We start from the raw sequence: 24,217 nt of genomic DNA, 5'->3' as shown, positions 1-24,217 counted from the left end.
GGAGCAAGGGGGGAGGCCGGCTGGCCCTTGGGGCGCGCCAAGGAGGGGGGGAGTCCTCCTCCTAGTAGGAGTAGGACTCCCCTTTCCTAGTCCAACTAGGAAGAGAGAAGGGGGAAGGAAAGAGAGGGAGAGGGAGAGGGAAAGAGGGGCCGCGCCCCCTCCCCTAGTCCAATTCGGACTCCCCATGGGAGGGGGCGCGCCACCTCCTAGGCTGCTGCCCTCTCTCTCCCCTCAGGCCCACTAAGTCCCAATACTTCCCCGGGGGGTTCCGATAACCCCTCCGGCACTCCGGTTTTATCCGAAACTTCTCCGGAACACTTCCGGTGTCCGAATATAGTCGTCCAATATATCAATCTTTATGTCTCGGCCATTTCGAGACTCCTCGTCATGTTCGTGATCATATCCGGAACTCCGAATAACCTTTGGTACATCAAAACATATAAACTCATAATAAAACTGTCATCGTAACTTTAAGCGTGCGGACCCTATGGGTTCGAGAACTATATAGACATGACCGAGACACCTCTCCGGTCAATAACCAATAGCGGAACCTGGATGCTCATATTGGTTCCTACATATTCTACGAAGATCTTTATCGGTCAGACCGCATAACAACATACGTTGTTCCCTTTGTCATCGGGGTGTTACTTGCCCGAGATTCGATCGTCGGTATCTCGAAACCTAGTTCAATATCGTTACCGGCAAGTCTCTTTACTCGTTCCGTAATACATCATCCCGCAACTAACTCATTGGTCACAATGCTTGCAAGGCTTATAGTGATGTGCATTACCGAGTGGGCCCAGAGATACCTCTCCGACAATCAGAGTGACAAATCCTAATCTCGAAATACGCCAACCCAACAAGTACCTTTGGAAACACCTGTAGAGCACCTTTATAATCACCCAGTTACGTTGTGACGTTTGGTAGCACACAAAGTGTTCCTCCGATAAACGGGAGTTGCATAATCTCATAGTCATAGGAACATGTATAAGTCATGAAGAAAGCAATAGCAACATACTAAACGATCGAGTGCTAAGCTAACAGAATGGGTCAAGTCAATCACGTCATTCTCCTAATGAGGTGATCCCGTTAATCAAATGACAACTCATGTCTATGGCTAGGAAACATAACCATCTTTGAATAACGAGCTAGTTAAGTAGAGGCATACTAGTGACACTCTGTTTGTCTATGTATTCACACATGTATTATGTTTCCGGTTAATACAATTCTAGCATGCATAATAAACATTTATCATGATATAAGGAAATAAATAATACTTTATTATTGCCTCTAGGGCATATTTCCTTCAACTATAACATATCAGGGATAGATATGATGATCCTTGAGCTATTCGCGACACCGCGAAAGTAGAAATCAAATAGGAGCATCAATTGTTGATGGTTAGTAAAACCACTAGTTTCAAGAAGGGCAAGGGCAAGAAAGGGATACTTCATGAAACGGCAAATCAGTTGCTGCTCTAGTGAAGAAACCCAAGGTTGAACCCAAACCCGAGACTAAGTGCTTCTGAAATAAGGGGAACGGTCAGTGAAGCAGAACTACCCTAGATACCTGGTAGATGAAAAGGCTGGCAAGGCCGACAGAAGTATATTGGATATACATTATAATGTGTACTTTACTAGTACTCATAGTAGCACCAGGGTATTAAAATACCGGTTCGGTTGCTAAGTGTTAGTAACTCGAAATAAAAAGCTACGGAATAAGCGGAGACTAGCTGAAGGTGAGATGACGATATGTGTTGGAAGTGTTTCCATGGTTGATGCGAACAAGCATCGCATGCTCCCTCTACCATCGAGATTGGTGTTAAACCTAAATAATTGTTATTTGGTGTTTGCGTTGAGCATAGACATGATTGGATTATGTTTATCGCAATACGGTTATTCATTTAAGGAGAATAATGGTTACTCTGTTTATTTGAATAATACCTTCAATGGTCTTGCACCTAAAATGAATGGTTTATTGAATCTCGATCGTAGTGATACACATGTTCATGCCAAAAGATATAAGATAGTAATGATAGTACCACATACTTGTGGCACTGCCATTTGAGTCATATTGGTATAAAATGCATGAAGAAACTCCATGCAGATGGATCATTTGGACTCACTTGATTTTGAATCACTTGAGACATGCAAATCATACCACATGGGAAAGATGACTGAAAGGCCTCGTTTTCAGTGAGATGAAACAAGAGAGCAACTTGTTGGAAGTAATACATTTGATGTGTGCAATCCAATGAGTGCTGAGGCACGCAGTGAATATCGTTATGCTCTTACTTCACAGATGATTTGAGTAGATTCTAAGTATATTTACTTGATGAAACACAAGTCTGAATTATTGAAAGGTCCAAGTAATTTCAGAGTGAAGTTGAAGATCGTCGTGACAAGAGGATAAAATGTCTATGATATGATCATAGAGATGAATATCTGAGTTACGTGTTTGGTACACAATTAAGACATTGTGGAAATTGTTTCACAACTAATGCCGCCTGGAACACCATAGTGTGATGGTGTGTCCGAACATCATAGCTGCACCCTATTGGATGTGGTGCATACCATGATGTCTCTTATCGAATTACCACTATCGTTTATGGGTTAGGCATTAGAGACAACCGCATTCACTTTAAATAGGGCACCACGTGATTCCGTTGAGATGACACCGTATGAACTATGGTTTAGAGAAACCTAAGCTGTCATTTCTTAAAAGTTTAGGGCTGCGACGCTTATGTGAAAAAGGTTTAGCCAGATAAGCTCGAACCCAAAGCAGATAAATGCATCTTCATAGGACACCCAAAACAGTTGGGTATACCTCCTATTTCGGATCTGGAAGCAAAAGTGATTGTTTCTAGAAACGGGTCCTTTCTCGAGGAAAAGTTTCTCTCGAAAGAATTGGGTGGGGGGATGGTGGAGACTTGATGAGGTTATTGAACCGTCACTTCAACCAGTGTGTAGCAGGGCACGGGAAGTTGTTCCTGTAGCGCCTACACCAATTGAAGTGGAAGCTGATGATAGTGATCATGAAACTTCGGATCAAGTCACTACCAAACCTCGTAGGTCGACAAGGGTGCGTACTATTTCAGAGTGGTACGTAATCCTGTCTTGGAGGTCATGTTGCTAGACAACAATGAACCTACGAGCTATGGAGAAGCGATGGTGGGCCCGGATTCCGACAAATGGCTCGAGGCCATAAAATTCTAGAGGATCCATGTGTGAAAACAAAGTATAGACTTTGGAAGAACTACTTGATGGTCGTAAGGCTATTGGGTACAGATGAATTTTAAAAGGAAGACGGACAATGATGGTAAGTATCACCATTAAGAAAGCTCGACTTGTCATTAAGATGTTTTCCGACAAGTTCAAGGAGTTGACTGCGGTGAGACTTTCTCACTCGTAGCGATGCTAAGATTCTGTTGGAATTGTATTAGCAGTTACTGCATTATTTATGAAATCTTGCAGATAGGATGTCAAAACATTGTTTCCTCGACAATTTTTTTGAGGAAAGGTTGTATGTGATACAACCAGAAGGTTTTTGTCAATCCTAAAAGATGCTAACAAGTATGCAAAGCTCCAGCAATCCTTCTAAGGACTGGAGTAAGCATCTCAGAGTTGGAATATACGCTTTGATGAGATGATCAAAGATTTTGGGTTTATACAAAGTTTATGAGAAACTTGTATTTCCAAAGAAGTGAGTGGGAGCACTATAGAATTTCTGATGAGTATATGTTGTTGACATATTGTTGATCAGAAATGATGTAGAATTTCTGGAAAGCATATAGGGTTATTTGAAAAGTGTTTTCAATGGAAAACCTGGATTAAGCTACTTGAACATTGAGCATCAAGATCTATAAGGATAGATCAAAAAACGCTTAATAGTACTTTCAAATGAATACATACCGTGACAAGATTTTGAAGGAGTTCAAATAAGATCAGCAAAGAAGGAGTTCTTGGCTGTGTTATAAGGTGTGAGCATTGAGTGAGACTCAAGATCTTACCGCACCTGAAGTGTGCCTTGCCATGAGTCAATCAAGGGGTACAAGAGTGATCCAGGAATGGATCACATGACAGCGGTCAAACTTATCCTTAGTAACTAGTGGACTAAGGAATTTTCTCGATTATGGAGGTGGTAAAAGAGTTCGTCGTAAAGGGTTACGTCGATGCAAACTTTGACACTAATCCGGATGACTCTGAGTAGTAAACCGGATTCGTATAGTAGAGCAGTTATTTGGAATAGCTCCAAGTAGCGCATGGTAGCTGCATCTACAAGATGACATAGAGATTTGTAAAGCACACACGGATCTGAAAGGTTCAGACCCGTTGACTAATAACCTCTCTCACAAGCGAGATATGATCAAACCCCATGGGTGTTCGATTCATTACAATCATCTAGTGATGTGAACTAGATTATTGACTCTAGTGCAAGTGGGAGACTGTTGGAAATATGCCCTAGAGGCAATAATAAAATGGTTATTATTATATTTCCTTGTTCATGATAATTGTCTATTGTTCATTCTATAATTGTATTAACCGGAGACCGTAATACATGTGTGAATACGTAGACCACAATATGTCCCTAGTAAGCCTCTAATTGACAAGCTCGTTGATCAATAGATGGTTACGGTTTCCTGACCATGGACATTGGATGTCGTTGATACCGGGATCACATCATTAGGAGAATGATGTGATGGACAAGACCCAATCCTAAGCATAGCACAAGATTGTGTAGTTCGTTTGCTAGAAGCTTTTCTAATGTCAAGTATCATTTCCTTAGACCATGAGATTGTGAAAATCCCGGATACCGTAGGAATGCTTTGGGTGTACCAAACGTCACAACATAACTGGGTGGCTATAAAGGTGCACTACAGGTATCTCCGAAAGTGTCTGTTGGGTTGGCACGAATCGAGACTGGGATTTGTCACTCCGTATGACGGAGAGGTATCTCTGGGCCCACTCGGTAATGCATCATCATAATGAGCTCAATGTGACTAAGTAGTTAGTCACGGGATCATGCATTACGAAACGAGTAAAGTGACTTGCCGGTAACGAGATTGAACGAGGTATTGGGATACCGACGATCGAATCTCGGGCAAGTAACGTACCGATTGACAAAGGGAATTGTATACAGGATTGATTGAATCCCCGACATCGTGGTTCATCCGTTGAGATCATCGTGGAACATGTGGGATCCAACATGGGTATCCAGATCCCGCTGTTGGTTATTGGCCAGAGAGTTGTCTCGGTCATGTCTGCATGATTCCCGAACCCGTAGGGTCAACACACTTAAGGTTCGGTGACGCTAGAGTTGTTATGGGAATTAGTGTGCAGTTACCGAATGTTGTTCGGAGTCCCGGATGAGATCCCGGACGTCACGAGGAGTTCTGGAATGGTCCGGAGGTAAAGATTTATATATGGGAAGTCCTATTTTGGCCACCGGAAAATGTTCGGGATTTTTCGGTATTGTACCGGGAAGGTTCTAGAAGGTTCCGGAGTGGGGCCCACCTGCATGGGGGACACACATGAACGTGGTTAGTGGGGGCAAGGCCCCACACCCCTGTTCAAGGCACACCAAGGCCTTAGAAGGAATAAGATCATATCCCGAAGGGATAAGATCAAGATCCCTAAAAAAGGGGGATAACAATCAGTGGGGAAGGGAAATGATGGGATTTCTTTCCCCCACCTTTGCCAACGCCCCAATGGACTTGGAGGGCAAGAAACCAGCCCCTCCACCCCTATATATAGTGGGGAGGCGCATGGGAGCCGCACCCCTTCCGCTGGCGCAGCCCTCTCCCTCCCCAACACCTCCTCCTCCTCCGTAGTGCTTGGCGAAGCCCTGCCGGAGAACTGCAAGCTCCACCACCACGTCGTCGTGCTGCCGGAGCTCTCCCTCAACTTCTCCTCTCCCCTTGTTGGATCAAGAAGGAGGAGACGTCCCCGGGCTGTACGTGTGTTGAACGCGGAGGCGCCGTTGTTCGGCGCTTAGATCGGAATCAACCGCGATCTGAATCGCTACGAGTACGACTCCTTCATCCGCGTTCTTGTAACGCTTCCGCATCGCGATCTTCAAGGGTATGAAGATGCACTCCCCTCTCTCTCGTTGCTAGTCTCTCCATAGATTGATCTTGGTGATGCATAGAAAAATTTTAATTTCTGGAACGATCCCCAATAATTGGACTTGAGATACGCCATGAGCACCGCTGCTACTCCCAGACTCCATGTGACTCCACCTGCAACTGTAGTCCCTTCTCGTCTTCTTCACAGTCAACACTTGAGCAACATTAAGTTCCTCATTACTCTACTTTCTGCTCCCAACTTCCGGAGAATCCGTTCAACGCCATCACACACCAACCACTGTCTGCGTGAAAGTGAACAACTCACGTATTGGACGCTACATATAAGAGTTACCTGAACTCAACATCACCACTCTTTCTTGACCTCTGTCTGAAACTTGAAGGAATTTCACCGTCGCCTTGTGTCACCCTGAGTCAAATTCGCAGTTGTCTCACCTTCTTCCCAGATAGTCTCTGACATGTCCCACCGCTATAGCACTCCACCTCCTTCTGTATTTGTCATCCGTACTTTGCCATGTGAACTGAACACCACAGAATATACGACCATGTACTCTCTCAGCTTTTGACAATTTCAGACTCTCCGCCACTTTCTCAGATTCTCCATGGTCAACTCATGTCCATCTTCCGGCACCGATAGACCTAGTCACCAACTTGAATCCGGTACTCGTCAACACTGCCTAAGCACCCCCTGCACAATTTGTCTGACCACATGTCTGACCACCAGTGCCTTGGCCTGTCGCTGTGTCCCGTGCTTACCGCACGCCTCGCCGCTATCACCGCGTTGAGCCTCTGCTGTCCTGGTCGAGTCTCCCGGGTAGCTAGCCCCCACTGCCTCAAACCCCACTGCAGAGAACCACCGATCATCACCGACCGATGCCGACTATCACGCCTCCATCAGACCACTGGGCCCCAGTCCGATCCACGTGTCTCTCGCTATCCCGCTGAAATAGGCTTCGATTCTTCGATATCTTACACCGTAGCCCCTTCATCAGCACAGAGTGAAGTCGTCCATCAGACTCCAGCTCCACTTTCAACATGACTCCATGGTGGTTGTACGTGCCACTCTCCCGCGCCCTGTCGACTTCAAGCTCTCCTGTGCGCACCATCTTGAATCAACCCCGCGCCATAGTCGTCGAAGCCGCACAAGCCCTTAGGCCTGCGCCACATGTTTCCACGTCCCAGAAGTCGGCCACCATCAGCATCACGCTCCTATGTCGTCGTCGCTGAAATCACCACCGTCTTCTGCTTTGACCAACATCCCTGTCGATCCATCAGACTGTCCAGACCGACCCAGCCGAACTTATCCGACTGCAATCATGCTTCACCCTGCATCGTGTCCGCCCGCACATCTGTGCATTGCCTTGACGCCCTATGTATGCATGATCCATGCCGACTTACTCCCGGCTCCTTGGAACCTTATGCATCCATCATCGGCCTCGGTTTCCTTGCCCCAGGCTGAACAACATCGCTGTCATGTCACCATCTTTAACCAGTGTACCAAGCAAAGAACCCAAAAGTAGTCCATGGAAATCCTCGTGTCCATGTGTAGGTGTAGCAAAGTATTCCAACTCCACGACCTAACACCACGTGACTCTCCTGGCTATTTTTCTTGTTCCTTTTTCTTTAAATCACACTCCAGATCAGCCTATCTGTGACAAAATAACCAGCGACTTCCATGTCCAATACGCTATGCAATTCTTGGAAACCGACCCTTTTTGTCTAAACAAATCCGGTGCTTCACTCGGAATCATCAATCTCAGCCTGCACCACGCACGCGCCATCCTGCCGTCTAGGCCACGCCTGACACGGCCCGCTCGGCCAGCCTCGCCTCAGCCAGCCCATCGCAGCCAATCAGGTTTCCAGCCAATCACCCAAGCACCACATGGGCCTTGCAGCTTCCGTACTGGATAAGGCCACATAGGTCTTCCCTTACCGCCGCCCACACACGCACGTGCTTTGGACCTGCTGCCCGCGAGGCGCACCTCTGCGTACACGCCGCCTCCGCTGAACTGTATCCGATCTAGCGTCGATTGCGTCCCGTCGGCTTGCTCGAGTACGCCACCTGGACCGACGCCCATTTCGCTGGACCACGTTGCCGCCTCTGCTTCGATAGAGCGAATAGATCTCGTCGACGCCAACTGCCGCTGTTCGCTGCCCATCGCATCTCGCCAAGACGGCCTCGAGTCGTTGTACACCGCTGATGACGCCGCCTGCTGCCTCTGATTGCTTACATACACGAACAGAACTCCCGCCGCTACCATCGATCTTCTCCTGTCGCAGGTCCCGGCCGCCGATCGATTCGACGAATTCTGCTCCACCTCTAAATCAACATCACGGCCTCAAATCGAACCTTGCTCATGATACCACTTGTTAGAATAAATCCGAGGCGCTCCATCGATCTATCGAGAACCAAGCAATCACACAAGCATGACACCGAGATTTGTTAATAAGGTTCATCGATATGGCTACATCCCCGGGGCATGACTACGGGCGCTCCTCCCCATGACACCGTCACAATACCGCACCCCGGCCGCCCGAGCGCCGGCACACGCCGCCGGCTCCCCTGCGTGCCCGTGCTATTATGTTGGCATAGATTATATCGTGTGTCCACCTAGGGGTGCAGGGCGGCGCGCGATCCGCCCCGCTTCGTAGGCAAAGTAGATTTTGGTTAGTTATAAATCTCAGATTTAGTTCAATTTGAGCTAATCCTCTATTTATGCGGGACTTTGTGGGACGCCCGCTTGCATCCCTATGTCCACCCCCGCTATATATGAGAGGCCTAGGATACAAGTGTCCTATTTGGACACAACTCCATATCCTGTCTACACCGTACGACTCCAAGTCCAACTGTAACCTAACTTGTACAATAATATTCGACACAACTCTAACGGCGCGGAGCTCGCGGGCGATGGAGCGGGCGTCGCGGTCGTCGACGAAGCCGTAGCGCGGGGCGGCGGAGTGGACGAGGTAGGCGGCGAAGCTGAGTGACGGGAGGACGACGCAGAAGAGGCAGGCGGCCTCTACGAGGAAGAAGCGGGCCCAATTGGCGGCGAGGCGGACGAAGCCGACTCTAGCGTCGGAGGCAGCCACAGCGAGAGAAGAGGGCGCGGGAGATGGCGACATGGGCGAGCCTGGAGAGGGAAAGCCCGACCACCTCGTCGGCCAATGAGGCGAAGCCCGGGCAGCGGGAGCGGATGACGGCGAAGGTCTCTCGGCAGATGCCGGCGAGCCCCGAGCGCAGCCACATCTGGGCCCTGCTCCATGGACAAGCTGCTGCTGAGGAACAGAGAGGACCTCAAGCAACGAGGAAACCTCAAGGGAAGGGGGGAAGTAAGAGAGATGGGATCGACTGACCAGCAAAAAAGGCACACATTTTTACTCAATTATCATCTTTTAAGCAATCTCAGTGCCCTACTATTATGTATATGTATGAGACTAATTAGTACAAACCTGTTTAAAAAGTGTGCAAATTTAGCTAAAGATGACCACCATTTTCAACTTTAATGCATTGGAATTTTTAACTTTATAATGTATTGGTTATACATGAATATTGGTAATAATATCAGTAAAAGAATGTTCGACTGTGCTTCCGAAAAATTTGTACATTCAAAAAAGGGAGCGAGACACGTGTGAATGATGGTTGAAAGTTGATCAAAAGCATAGACAGAGTGACAAATTATGAAAAGATGATCTATGGTCCACGTGTCATTTTTTCCTGCGAATTATCTTCTTAGAGCATCTATAGCATGCCTCCTCATATGCCCCCTATACGTTTGGGCAGACGACCCATTCAATGACAGGTCACAAAATAGCGACACAACCGAACCCTCAAACCGGCACAAAATCGCGACACAACTGATCCATCAACCCGGCACTATACGTCCAGACTGTCCGCCACGTCGGGCTAGACTGACGGAACCAACCCTAAATTTCACCAAATTGACCAAGTCCATCGAATTCATCGCCCTTTGTCCTGCGTCTGTCATCCATTTCCCGCTTTCGAGCTGTCGTTGCCATCCTCCACCCTTGCTTCCCAATCCACGCCGCTGCCCCCATCCACCGCCCTAGACGTCATTGTCGGGTAACACAACCCTCACCGCCGGCACGGGTAACGCCTAAGCGTCGTCTATGGGATTCCCAGCCGTGGGGATGAGCTGCAAGGCGAAGAACATCATCCGGAGGGGGCAACGGAGGAAGAAGCACGAGCAGGAAGCAGTGGCGAAGGAACTTCCCAACAAGGAGGTTGTGGACATCGACGAGGATATGTCTCGTTCGCTACGCCCGCTGGCCCCGCGCGCGTCCGCCTTGTCGCCGACAAGGAAGCCACCATTCGCCCCGCTCGCGAGCAACAATGATCCGACGTCTGAATGGGCGATTCCAGACAGCTAGACGCAACCATAGGCTTTGGAGACGGTATGCGACTCTTCACAACTCCAATGTCCACGAACAAGCATGTGTTGCGTCGGTGCCCAGTCTGCCCAGGTCATGTTCGAAGGAATGTCGTAGCAGGACACGATACATTTTTTGCTCCATTTTGTATTGTTCCTTTCATCATTCGCTATCCATTGGATAAATCTGTTGTATATGTCATTGGATCAATTTTTTGCATATGTTGTTAGTTTATTCGGAATCATGATTAGTTTAGGACAATTTCATGTCGGACATGATCAGCGAGGGTCAAGAGCCTACGCAGCCTATGAGATATGACTTGGGAGATACCAATTGTCCTACATATAATGTTGGGGCAACATTGTGCACTACCAAGAAAAAGGCGTGAAAGATACCCAACATTCATAACTTTTGAGCATGTTTTGTTGGTTGAATCTTGGTTGGTCACATAAACAAGAAAAGTTCATTGAGGCTTAGCATTGTATCTTCACAACGAAATTTTGAGGATGTTTTGAGAGTGGGCTGGTTGTGAAGGCGGATCGTGACTCTCGAGAGGGTATGACACAGAACACAGTTGACGAACCAGGACGGTTTGACGAGTAGGAGCTGGAGACCCGATTCTACATACACAATATATAAATATTGGTGCAAAAAGTACAATTAGATGCATTTTCTAAAGAAGGAAACGTAATTTTGTGGATACTATTCACTTCTCCAGGTGCACCCATTTGTTAATGTGCAGGACCCGTGTGGCCTTATTGTAGCGCCAATGTATGTTTACAAATCTGCATTACCTTGTTACAGACATAGAGCAATCTACATAAAGGAAACATTTCGGCATCCAAATTTCAGGTGCATATACCTGTAGTGACGAAACGCACTGCCGTTGGGTGGTGGAGAGTAATCTGATCCACCGGCCGTGGTGCAGTGCCGATCTCGGCAAAGCCCTGGGCTGGACCATGCCCCGGCTCAGGTTGCCTTCTGTGGCACAGGACTGTGACACGACCGGCAGGGCACTCATGTGATGGATCCCACATGCATGACCGCGTTGCCACCAGTATGGCCGGAAAGCCAGAGGTCCGGCCGTAGTATTTATTCCACTACAACGAATGAAGCTCCCTTTTATGACGTCGTTTATTAGCCCTGTCCAGCAAGGGCGTGTTTGGTTGCCGTGCGCTACAGTACCCGCATTACATACACTTCTCCACCTAACCTGGCTATGCAAATGCAATCTCAAATGCACCATCTGCATGTTGTTTGGTTGCCTGCATGCCCTCTTGCCTGCATGGGCAGAACCACACTGCCTGGTGTTTGGTTGCCTGGAGATTAGTGGACAAACCCAAGGCATGGTGTTTGGTTGTATGCAACGCCTGGTGTGTGGTAACCTCTTTGGCTAGTTGGTGATGTTACCAGCACACTTCGGCACAACCATGTAGCACACATCATAAGCACAACAGAGTATGAACAGAGCATCAACTAGCACAATTCAGATATAAGCAGTACCACACTTCATAACAGTTCAACGCATAAACCATAAACATGTCAAAGCAGACTCGATATTACGTTGGAAAGAGGTGGCCCGGCCCTACTCCTTGGCGGCGAAGCCTTCGTCGTGCTTCCCGCACTTGTTAACGATCTCAATGCCATCGTCGTCGAAGATGATGACCTTGAGCGTGTCGGGAGTGAGGAGCTTGAACGTCACCATGTAGCCGATCTTGATCTGATGAACGGCTGCGTAGGTGGCCCAACCCTGATCCAGGGTCACCCTGCCGTTCATCAGCTTGACCGTCACCTTCCAAGAGCAGCCGGTGTTGTTCCCGAGCTTGAACTCCGTCGGCACCGCGACAAAGTGCTTGGTGAAGTCCAGGGGCATGGGGATGCACTCAAGCTTCGGTGCAAGGATGACCTTGCAGAAGTGAGTTGGGCCATCCTCCTGATGGTAGTGGCCGTAGTTGCAGCGCTTGTTGCTGGGGGCCTCCTCCATGCCCTCGTCGTCGCCACCCTCAGGCGTCTTCGGGTCTTCCTCGGCGGTGGGCGGCAGCACAACCTCGTCGGGCATTGGGTGAAGGGGCTGCTTGCCCTTGTTATCAAGGGCCGGGAGCACCTCCATGCCCATCTCATTGCTCTCCTTGATCTGCACACAATTCATGGAGCCAAGAACAGCACATAGTTCATGGCTAATTGAAGAGCAGTTCATGGCTAATTGAAGAGCATATAGTTAAAACAGCATGATTGTCACTCTTCTCCTCCTCTACATCCCCCTATATTTACTCACCCTGCCCACCACTACTTACCCAACCTCTCTCTTCTCTCACTGTCAACCTTCCTCCTCCCCATCGCCATGAGCTCTAGCTCCAACGCCAACCCCTTCCCTTGGGGTATTGGCTGGAGGGCCTTCTTCCTCGGGTGGTCGGCTGGTGACTGCACCAAGTTCGAGAACATCATGGAGGTGTGCTCGAACTTCGGCTCCATGCCGGACATGCAGAACGAATCTAATGCAGTGCTCATGAAGGCCACTAAAGAAGAGCTGAAGACGATGATTCCTGACCCAGCGAAGGGCGCGATGGCAGTTGACATCATTCGTTGGGCCATGAATCAGGCCGTCTCCGACGATGCTAAACAGAGGAAGAAGTGGTGCAAGTACAAGACATACTGGGCTCCTAATGACCGCCGTGCCGCAGTGTACTGGGAGGCGGCTATCGCGCCGCCGGCGGTCATCGGTGGGGAGCCTAAGGAGGAGGAAGAAGAAGCGGTGCACATGCCAGTGAGGGCACCGGAGCCAGGCTGTCGTACCTGGCAGATCGACCTCGACTCCGCCGAGGATGATGACGACGACCCGCCGGCCCGCACGGCGATGAAGAAGAAGATGAAGGCCAGCGGCTCGACCAGCCGCTCCGCACGCCGGTGACGGCCGCCGCGGTCAGCCGGTGTCCGTTGTGTACCCCCTATTCTCCTATCCCCCAATCCCCCTTCTGCATTCCGATCATGCATGTATGAACTCGTATGAACTGCTATGAACTAGTATGAACTACCCCTATGCTTATCTACCTCTATTCCCCATTCCCCTCCGCCGTGGATCGAATCTAGCGTGCATGTCGAAGAGAGAGAAGTGCTTATCGCCATTGATGGAGTCCGGTGGTATTCTTCCTCTGCTCTGACCCGCCGCCGCCGGTGATGGAGTACGGTGGTCTTCTTCCTCTGCTCCGATCCGCCGCCGCCGGTGAGAGTTGGGAGAGTGGGGAAGAGTGGGTTGATACGTCTCTGTCGTATCTATAATTTTTTATTGTTCCATGTCAATATTATACAACTTTCATATACTTTTGGCAACTTTTTATACTATTTTTGGGACTAACATATTGATCCAGTGCCCAGTGCCAGTTCCTGTTTGTTGCATGTTTTATGTTTCGCAGAAACCCCATATCAAACGGAATCCAAACGGTATAAAAACGGACGGAGAATGTTTTTGGAATATTTGGGAAATATGGGAGGAAGAATTGACACGAGACGGTGCCCGAGGTGGCCACGAGGCAGGGGCGCGCCCCTGACCCTCGTGGGGCCCTCGTAAGGCGGTTGCTGCTCTTCTTTGGCCACAAGAAAGCTAATTTTTGGAGAGAAAAAAATCTTGGCGAAGGTTTCAATCCAATCGGAGTTACGGATCTCCGGATATATAAGAAACGGCGAAAGGGCAGAATACTAGAGCGTAGAAACAGAGAGACAGAGAGACAAATCCAATCTCGGAGGGGCTCTCGCCCCTCCCATGCCATGGAGACCAAGGACCAGAGGGGAAACCCTTCTCCCATCTAGGAAGGAGGTCAAGGAAAAAGAATAAGGAGGGGGGCTCTCTCCCCCTCGCTTCCGGTGGCGCCGGAGTGCCACCGGGGGCCATCATCATCACCGCAATCTTCACCAACAACTTCACCGCCATCATCACCAACTCTTCCCCCCTCTATGTAGCGGTGTAACCCCTCTTTTACCCGTTGTAATCTCTACTTAAACTTGGTGCTCAACGCTATATATTATTTCCCAATGATGTATGGCTATCCTATGATGTTTGAGTAGATCCGTTTTGTCCTATGGGTTAATTGATGATCGTGGTTGGTTTGAGTTGCATGTTTTATTATTGGTGCTGTCCTATGACACTCTCCGTGTCGCGCAAGCGTGAGGGATCCCCGCTGTAGGGTTTGCAATATGTTCATGATTTGCTTATGGTGGGTGGCGTGAGTGACAGAAGCACATACCCGAGTAAGTAGGTTGTTTGCGTATGGGAATAAAGAGGACTTGATACTTTAATGCTATGGTTGGGTTTTACCTTAATGATCTTTAGTAGTTGCGGACGCTTGCTAGAGTTCCAATCATAAGTGCATATGATCCAAGTAGAGAAAGTATGTTAGCTTATGCCTCTCCCTCATATAAAATTGCAATACCGGTCTAGCTATCGATTGCCTAGCTAGGGACAAATAACTTTCTCGTGACAAAAATCTCTTTACTAAAACTAATTTAGTTGTGTCTTTATCTAAACAGCCCCTAGATTTTATTTACGTGCTCTTTATATTCTTGCAAACCTATCCAAAAACACCTACAAAGTACTTCTAGTTTTATACTTGTTCTAGGTAAAGCGAACGTTAAGCGTGCGTAGAGTTGTATCGGTGGTCGATAGAACTTGAGGGAATATTTGTTCTACCTTTAGCTCCTCGTTGGGTTCGACACTCTTACTTATCGAAAGAGGCTACAATTAATCCCCTATACTTGTGGGTTATCATGGGGAGAGGGAGCGGTGAGGGGCGTTGAGGCTAATAACTGTCGGTGCTTCAGGAAGCAACGCGGCTTCTCAAAAGTGGCCGCGCGCGTGCAGCCGCCGCCGCCCACGTGCACTGCTCGGGCCTGGCCCTGGAGAAACTGCCGATTCGTGCGTTTCCAGTGAGCTAGGCCCAGAGGTGCTTTAAGAAGCATGCGATTGCGGGCTACCAAACAGGCTAGATACTTCCCGCGCGGGCCTGGTCGAGGCCTATGCAGGCAACCAAACACGCCCCAAGTGATGCACAGTGCCGGTGTAAACTGGTCTTGGAACCTAATCAGGAGATGAATCCTAAACTGCAGCCCTGGGGAAGAAACCTGCCTTCTCCTCGTCGATGATCTAGTAGTGTCAAGGCATCTCCAATAGCAACCCGCAAAAACCTTCAGCATCCATGTCCATGGAACCCGCAAAAAACCTCTCGATGCGGGAAGTAGTCATCCAACGCTAGCCGCATATTGTCCGCCAGCAAATTCAAATTCAAACTATGTTGATCCACACAACGCGCCAGATCACACCCGTGCCGGATTGCATCCCCAATCACAACCAAAATGAGGCAAATATGTTTAGTTTCTACATGCCCGAATCCAAAAGACATCAGTCCGACAGCCAGTGCATTTCTGCCCTGCCAGACTGGCCATCCCAGCAAGATGCTCCCCGATCAAGGAGGTGTCGTCGCCGCCGCGTAGGCAGCCTCCACGTCCGTGTCCACCTCCGCCTCCGCCGCGTCCTCATCTTCCGCTGCCGCCAACTGATTTTTCTGCTGCTCCAGCATCTGATAGCGAACGGATTGCACGATAATTCTAGCGCCGGCATCCAAAGAGTCGATATTCAATGTCAACATCTTGGCGTCCTCCGCATTGGCGGCGATCTTCACCCTCTTTTTCTCGAGCACGGCCTTCTTCTCCTCGAGCGCCGCCTTCCTCTCCTCGATCATGGTCCTCCTCTCTTCAAGCTTGATATTTTTCTCCGTCGCATCCATCAACTGCTTGAACCTCTCCGCCTTCCATTTCTCCTTGATGTCCGACCGCCTTACTCATGCCTCTTCCTTGATGTCGTGGCCCGCATACGAGCAGTGCGTCGTCTGGCACTGTCCGCCACAGCCTCACCAACCGCCCCGTCCGCCACGACCATCGCCACCACCAGTCCCACAGGCGCCCAGATGCTTCCTCATCTTCTCCTCCTTTGCGGCCTTCGCTTTGACACGGCGATTCTGCCGCGTCTCCAAGCTGATCTTTCGGGCGAGCGTGCTGTTCGGATCTTCTGGCACCGACAAGTTCTCCGACAGATCCATGCGTCGGCGGCGGAGGGAAGAAGAGGATGGGAGAAAAGAGCCAGAATTGGGCGGAGAGCGGCGGGGAGTGGAAGAAAAGAGTTGGGGATTTTGGCACGAGAACAGTGTGGGATACTACAAAAGCGTGGGCTCGGCCCTCCTTTTGGGTGGGCAATGGGGTGGAGACCGACATTTCGCGTGTCCGGACTCCCACAAGCCTCCCCTACGTTTGTCTCCGGTTTGCGGAAGAAATCACGTCCGGACCGCTCCACGGACCGATACAGGTCGGTGTTGGATGGCTTCCGCAGTCCGGACAGCCCGGTCCACACGGTTGCGGGAGGTTTACGGGTCGCCCGTTGGAGACGCCCTTAGGCACTCGAGAAGAAGTGTGGCTTGAACACGTCAGCAGAGAACCTTCCATTGACGCACGAGCGAACCTACTAAACCCAGCACACACTTCATACTTCATCATTTTCGGACCTAGAAAACAAAGTCATTGCGTAAACGCCATAAGCCCCATAAGGTGGCAGATGTGACTAAATTGATAGCATCAGACTTTTTCTTATGTTTTCAATAGGACATCAAAGATTCAAAAGAACATATGCATGGCACTGTAATATGTACTATTGAAACGACTCGGGCTCTCGCGACCGCGTCGCCCCCACGGGCGACCGGCCGCGCCCCGGTTCCTCCTCCGCCAGCTCTCCCTCACTCCCCCCTTCCGCCCGCCATCGCCGGCGTTCGCCGCCGGGCCTGGCTCGGGCGACGCTGGTGGCGGCGGCCCCCGGCCATTCCCATCTCGGTTGCCCTCCGGCGCGGGGTGGAGGGCGCCGGGGGGTGCTCCCTAGGCGGCGGCGGTCCGGCGTGGCGGCGGGGCTTCCTGGCGCGGCGCGGGAGATCGGCTGGATGGCGGCGTCGCCGTTGGCGGCGGGGTGGCGCGGCGGCACGGGCGCCCGCTCGGCCCAGATCTGGGACCTTCAGGCCCCATCTGGGTCTGGGCGGGCCGACAGCGGGGTGGGTCGGCGGCGTGGCTTCCAGAAGGCGGGGGAGCGGCGATGGGCGTTGGGGTGCTGGCGGTGCTGGCGCCGCCCTACTGCAGCGTGGCCGACGGGGCTTAGCAGGCCCGATTCGGGCCTGGCCGAGCCAGGGGTGGCCCGGTATGCCATGCTGCTGCGTCTGGACGGCGACCGCGGCGGTGCCGGAGGCACGAGCCTCCTGCATGACGGCGGAGGATGTGGTTCCCTCCCGCGCGGCTACGACGCTGCTGCTCCCGTCGACCAACGCCTCCTCTCCTCGTTCTCTTGGCCTCGTGGTGGTGATCTCAGTGAGGCGGCGTGGGTGGCGTTGCGACCGCGGTGGCGCATGCTGGTGGGCGGCGAGCTGGCTGGTTAGCTCCGATCCGGTTGGGCGGTGGGGTTTGGAGTTGGGAGAAATCCTTGCCGGGTCTTCCGGCTCCGACGCGGTGACGCCTGCGGATGCCACCATTCCTCCTTGGAGGGTGTCGGTGGTCTTCATTCCCCTCTACCCTCCACGTGCCGGGGGAAACCCTATGACACGTCCGGGCAGCAGCGTCGTCGGCGTCGCATTCCTTCCTGGAGGTGCTGCTTGGTATGCGGAGGATCGGAGCCTAGGTTCGTGGTGGGTAGATTTCGGAGGGCGCAGCGGTAGTGGGTCATCCGCACTTTGTCGAGTTGCCGGTGTTGGCATTGTTTCTTCTTTTTCTTTGGCTTGTTGTGCTACTCGCCCTAGCGTACGCTCTGTGATCGGTGTTGGTGCTTTGGAATACAAAGCGGGGGAACCCTTTTTCAGTAATATGTACTATATCAGCCACAATCTTCCATATTTGTCGAGCAACAATGCAATCAAAGAAAATGTGCTTGATTGTTTCAGGCTTTGATTCAATCAAAAGAACAAACATCTGAAACTACCTGATGCTTAGCTAGATTATCTTTAATTCAGCTTTTGTTGTGAACAACGAGCCACAAGAAAACATGAATGTTGGGTGGAGCAATCTACACGAAAGAAAACACTTTGGCATCTAAATTTCAGGTGCATATGTCTATCTAGTGACAAAACGCACTGCCGTTGGGTGGAGAGTAATCTGATCCGCCTCCCGTGCTGCAATCTGCAATGCCGATCTTGGCAAAGCCCTGGGCTGGACCATGCCCCGTCTCAGGTTGCCGTCTGTGGCGCATGACAGAGACACGACCGGCACGGCACGGCGCGCATGTGATCGACGGACTGCTCGAGCCGCGTTGCCATAGGTCCAGCCATGTTATTGATTACACTGTGCCGGTGTAAATTGGGCTTCGAACACCCCACATCGATGACTAGCTACTCACAAAACGGAGCCGACTAGCTTGTGATAGCAGGCGTGGACGGCGACACTTTGGAGGCTAAAAATGCCACCCCCTTTTGAGTATCTGCATCACCCAGTGACAAGACGGATCAGTGAGGAACAGAGCCTTGATGCTGCTCTACAGATCCTTGTGCATTCAGTTACTTCTACTTGTCATGCTTCAGCAGAATGAACGATCGTCGACTGTTAATTTTGCAAAACACCAATGCACATTCGGTTCCAGACAAATTCAGCTGGAGCTCAGCATGATCTCAAATTCCATGCAAGACAATACAGCTGAACCACAAGCAAACATTTCATAGATAGGTAGAAATAAAAACAAGGCATCACCAGAGGCCAACTTTTGGGTTTGGAACGGTAAAATTTGACCAATTAGCCTCAAATCACAAATTCATGGTACTGCCACACGCAAACATACCAGATAGAAATAAAAACAAGGCATCACCAGAGGCCAACTTTTGGGTTTGGAATGGTAAAATTCAACCAATTAGTCTCAAATCACAAATTCATAGTGCTTCTCTAACGACACCACGACAACAGCAACCAAACTTCGACCTGTTTCAACCGACAAATAACAATCATATGAAAGCTAACGCAAAACCCAAAGTTTTGAAAATGTCCAGGCTAAAGCAAGGACTCTGAATCTGGTGATAGCTTCAGGGCCCCTCCTGTTGCTGCTGAGGTTCTTGCCACACGTAGGTGCTGGACGGATGGCCCTGCTCTTGTACCTGAGGCTCTTGCCACACATAGGTCGACGGGCCACCATACACCATCGACGCACCTGCCACCTGCTGCTCCGGCGCATAGTAGTACGGGTATGCACCAGCTTGAGTCCCCATGGGCTGCTGCCCGGTCCTAGGAAGCAAGACCCCCTGCTCCGTCTCTTCGCTGGTAAACAAATCCAGCAAGAAATCATAAATGTCAGTCCTAGCCACAGCAGCAGCGATGTCACTCCTCTGCAGGAGACGTCGCTTGTCCTCCTTGGTGACCATCCATGACCTCATCGTCATCTCCAGTGTGAACATCTCGCATGCTTTGGCGAAGAGCGCCGGAGCTTCTGCCGAGATCATGCGGACGTCCTCGTCGGCCTTCATGATCTTCCTTATCCTGGTGGGTGGCAGGGGGTGGTTCTTGATGTCGGTGGCCTGCTCGATCTCTGACCGCTGCTCGGCCCAGAACTGCTGGAGCTGCCTCTGCTGCTGTTGCTGGAGCTGCTGCTGATACTCCCGCGACTGCTCGTACATCAGCTGCTCCTGAGCACTGAGCTGAGCTGGATTGCCAGGGAATAGTTGTGTTGGCTGTGAACCGGCAGGAGTGACATCACCCATTGCAGGCTGAGGTTGCGAAGTCGGTACCATGTGCACTGCTTGATCTTGCTTGCCCGAAAATCAATGGTCTTTCCGGCACTTTAAAAAAAGAATGAAAATTACTATTAATTAGATCAATTATAAAGTAAAACAATGTGAAAAAAAATTGCAGCTCAATCATAAAGTAAGAAAATCTTTAAGACAGATAGTGCTAGCTTCTAGGTTACAAAATAAAAATTTGTGCAGAGCCTTTAGATGACTGTGAACATTTGTGCCTCTCTTAAAAGATCAGTTTCAAACAGAGTGCATTTCTTTGTTAGGATCCTCGCAAAATGAAATATAATTATTTGCTAGTTCAGAAACTAAGATCAGTTCTGAGTAACAGCACCAGAGCAGACATAGTTAAAAATATGCATGCACAGCCAAATATACACCAGCAAAATCAAACAAAGTAAACGGTTGACAAAGATCAATGGAATAAATCTGGCTACAAAGGCAACTGAGCCACTCTACAGCAATGTAAGCCACCACAAACTTAGCATCTTGTTTTCTGTTACATCTTAAGTGCAGTGCCCAAAAAGAGAATGACCTCTGGATAACATATAAGATGTGTTCCTATAACACATAAACATCTTAGATTGCACAAGTAATCGATAGTGATAATGTGGTTTCTAACTCCAGGCATGCCCCACAGGTGCTCCATAAAGCATATATAGCTAGAGAGTGGATAACTCAGTTGAATATTCCCACCAGATGGTTTCAAACAAAGAAAAAGGGAAAAGTAGATGGCGACAAGGGTGGGAACTGATCAAACGCAGCTGGATAATAGAAAAACCATATTCGCATCATAGCCATGTTAAGAACATAGATGAATATGTTTATTCAAAGAAGAGATACGAATACCAGCAGTGAACATGAATATACAGACAGAAATAAATAGAATATCTGAATCATGGAAAACCATTCCAATTATATATTCATGATATATAAAGATATTTTATTCATACATATTAAGATGCATATTCTGGTATCAGTATCACCATCCGCACTCGTATCCCCTACAGAGATGGCATCATTATACGATCGAGGTTTCCAAAATCCCAACCTCCCAATTCATCTAGTAGATCCCATGGGACCGTTTCGATCGATAGTTGAATACCAAGAATAAGATTTGAGATTGATAGTAATACAGATCTTAGGGTCGCGGTCATCCTACAACCAAAACATATGCTAACCTGAGAAGAATCGTAACTATCAGATCATGCCAACCATCGATTTCTATACCTACTGGCATCAGCGATGAATTTTTGTTAGATCTATAATGCCCTAATTAGAAATTCAACGGCTGCTAACACCATATTGATATTTAGATCTAGAATTCTAGAGAATAGCCATTGCGGGCGGCGCTGGATCACAAAGATCTGAAATAGTTTGTACCAAACCAAATGACTAGACTTATGCAATCCAAAAAATACTGCATAACTAGATTGACATGTAAGTGAGAGAAATCAAACAGGCTTATACATACCTGTCGAATACAGAGTTCTTGTGCACCTCAGAAATTATCTTTCGATTAGCACAAAGCTCGGCAAAGAAAACTGTATTTATATACCTTGATGGCAAGAGCGGCAAGACGGCACAGCTGTAGAACATGCGTGATTTATACATATTAATATGGAAATCAATTAAAGATATGGGCTGTCAAGATATGCATGATTTCCCTTTTTATAACTTTCTAGAGGTTTCCGGAAGTATAGTTTGATACATTTCCCAAGCATTGATTCGCCCTACTCCGCGATAAAACAATCACATTTATTACCGAAGATTCGCAACATCTTTGTTTTTAGATTTTCTAGGCAGATCTGCTTTAATCCCAGTGATGGGCACAGGTGTGGCACCAAGCTGTATATGACTGCACGGTTCCAGTTTTTTTTCAGAAAGCGTTAGATGAGAAACTTGAGTTGCTAATGTGATGGATAATAAACAAAGTAGTGCTGTATACAGATGATGATAATAGAAATGATTACCTTGGCAGAGCACTAACTTTTGCAGCGTTCTTTAAATTCTAAAGTATGTTCTTTTCTTGATAATCAACCTGTTCTTCTTCTCCTCCCTCTATTGAGCAAAAGGATCAACACCGGGCTCTATCACAGACAAATATCCAATAGAACAGTAACAGATTGAGCAAACAGGTTTGAAAACGAATACATTTCATAACAAATTACATTGTTAGATTCAAGTGGTCATAAATGAAAACAGCATCTGATATTTAAAAATAAACAGTGTACATAAGAAGAAGCACGCGGGCTGTTAAGCATTTATGTCATCACATGATAACCACTATGTGTACTCAGCACTGGGAAAGCTCGGGAAGATTACTAGTCTTGCCACGAAATAAATATATAAATTCACCAGCAGTAGATAGAGAAGACAAGTTGCTTACCATCTGTGATTCTGGCTTCAATGATCGGATTGTCTCTATCGTCATTAACACGATCATAGCCACAAGTCCGCTTCCACGAAGAAGTTTGCTCATCCCATTCACACTTGTTCTTCTTGCGTTAATAATCCCTGCAAGTATGTTTCTGTTACAGAAAGATTCAAGTTTATACACTTGCAATAAAAGGCACTCATAAAGCCAGCAAAAGGAACAGGTTCAGCTTTCGAATTTTGTCTTTGCAAAATGCTCCTACTTAGTAGGAGGCCTCAGCCTCGGTAATTGGAATGGCTTCCCTGCCTTTCCCATTCTGCGATATACCAACAACCATTGTATTCCATAGCAGCAAATCCTTGGCACAGACACCATTGAAGAGTTTCCTGACATGCTTCAAGGAACCTAACTTACAATACATGTCAATGAGAGCAATGGCGACAATTATATCATCCTCAAACCCACGTTTATATACCAGCCCGTGGATTTGCGTGCCCTGCTCCATCAGACCAAAACACAATCTCCATCTCAGCACACTTGCAAAAGTGAACTCAGTTGGAAGAACAGCATTTCACAGAGCCATCCCAAAGAGGCCCAGAGCTTGCTCCATTAAACCACTTCTGAGTATATACAATATCATCGCATTACATGTTTCTGAGTCCCAATTTGTTGGTTAATCCCTCGAAAAACATAACGGCATCAAGCAATCTGACAGGCATGGACAACATGCCGATAACAGCACTATAGATGACAGGAGTCATGTTTTAATGCAAAGGGCCAAGAGCGGTGACGGACAGCTACTTCCAGCTACGGTGCCCCTGTGAGGCATTCCATCGAACAGCCTACGCGCGGCCGGGAGGTCACGGGGCTGGAGCAGAGCGGCGAGGAGGATGCTGTGCGAGAGAAGCGGCTGGCTGCTGCGGCGCTTGTCGCGTGGGTTAGCAGGAAGACGGCGGAAGGGGTGCCACCAAGGGGGAAGTAGGCGGCGGCGAGGCAGCTGCGGAGAGCATGGTGTGTGCCGAGGGCGCGCGGGGGAGGCGCTCCCTGGCAGATTCTCTCAATCTTGTACACTGATTTTTTTGCATCTTGTACACTGCAGGGCACGGAGAGCAGCAAAAGCTTTGCGATTTCACATGTAATTGTGCACAGAGGACCACGACAAGAAGTAAACTACAATTTCATCCATGAAGAATACTGCACTTTGTCGAATCGTCATCCACCGCCATTGAGGCAACTCCAGAAAAAGAGAAGAACAGCCGCCATACCCATAACCGGGGAGCAACTTTGTATAAAAAGATGTTTTTTTCGAGTCGGTGAACTATATTCTCAATCAACGAGTTCTTATATAGAGAGAATGGCCCTCACAAATTGAAAATAGTAATTTATTAAGAATCAATCGAATTGAAGTTATAGTGGCACCATTGGCCGGAATCGATATATTCGCGAGATCCGGATCACAATTTGCATCAACTAAAAAGTTAGTAGGAATCCCCAAAGCAATGAGTCCCTTGAACCATAGATTTTTTTTTAGAGTACGCCAATGGCGTGCCATATTTTTATAGAAGAGAGTAAAATATTTACAAG

The 24,217-nt window shown here is 48.7% G+C and overlaps 1 protein-coding gene across 3 annotated transcripts; it reads right to left on the bottom strand.

The window, feature by feature from the left end:
• Positions 1-19,285: 19,285 nt before the first annotated feature.
• Positions 19,286-23,815, bottom strand: LOC109777258 (nuclear transcription factor Y subunit C-4). 3 transcript variants are annotated; one of them, XM_020335904.4, is made up of 4 exons: positions 22,646-23,815; positions 22,230-22,346; positions 21,731-21,844; positions 19,286-20,301 (listed from the first exon to the last, which is right to left on the bottom strand). In XM_020335904.4, the coding sequence occupies exon 4, from the start codon at positions 20,251-20,253 to the stop codon at positions 19,552-19,554; it is 702 nt and encodes a 233-aa protein (XP_020191493.1). In that variant the 5' UTR covers positions 20,254-20,301; positions 21,731-21,844; positions 22,230-22,346; positions 22,646-23,815; the 3' UTR covers positions 19,286-19,551. The 3 variants fall into 3 exon arrangements, with proteins under 3 accessions (XP_020191493.1, XP_040259419.1, XP_045090595.1); XM_040403485.2 differs by lacking the exon at positions 21,731-21,844 and having other exon boundaries at positions 22,646-23,814; XM_045234660.1 differs by having other exon boundaries at positions 21,731-22,346; positions 22,646-23,813.
• Between the last annotated feature and the right edge of the window lie 402 nt (positions 23,816-24,217).

This window comes from Aegilops tauschii, chromosome 3 (assembly GCF_002575655.3).
Source record: "Aegilops tauschii subsp. strangulata cultivar AL8/78 chromosome 3, Aet v6.0, whole genome shotgun sequence".
NCBI classification, from domain to species: Eukaryota; Viridiplantae; Streptophyta; class Magnoliopsida; order Poales; family Poaceae; genus Aegilops; species Aegilops tauschii.
Note: the sequence above shows the minus strand (reverse complement) of the source record. Positions and strands in the feature narration are given on the sequence as shown.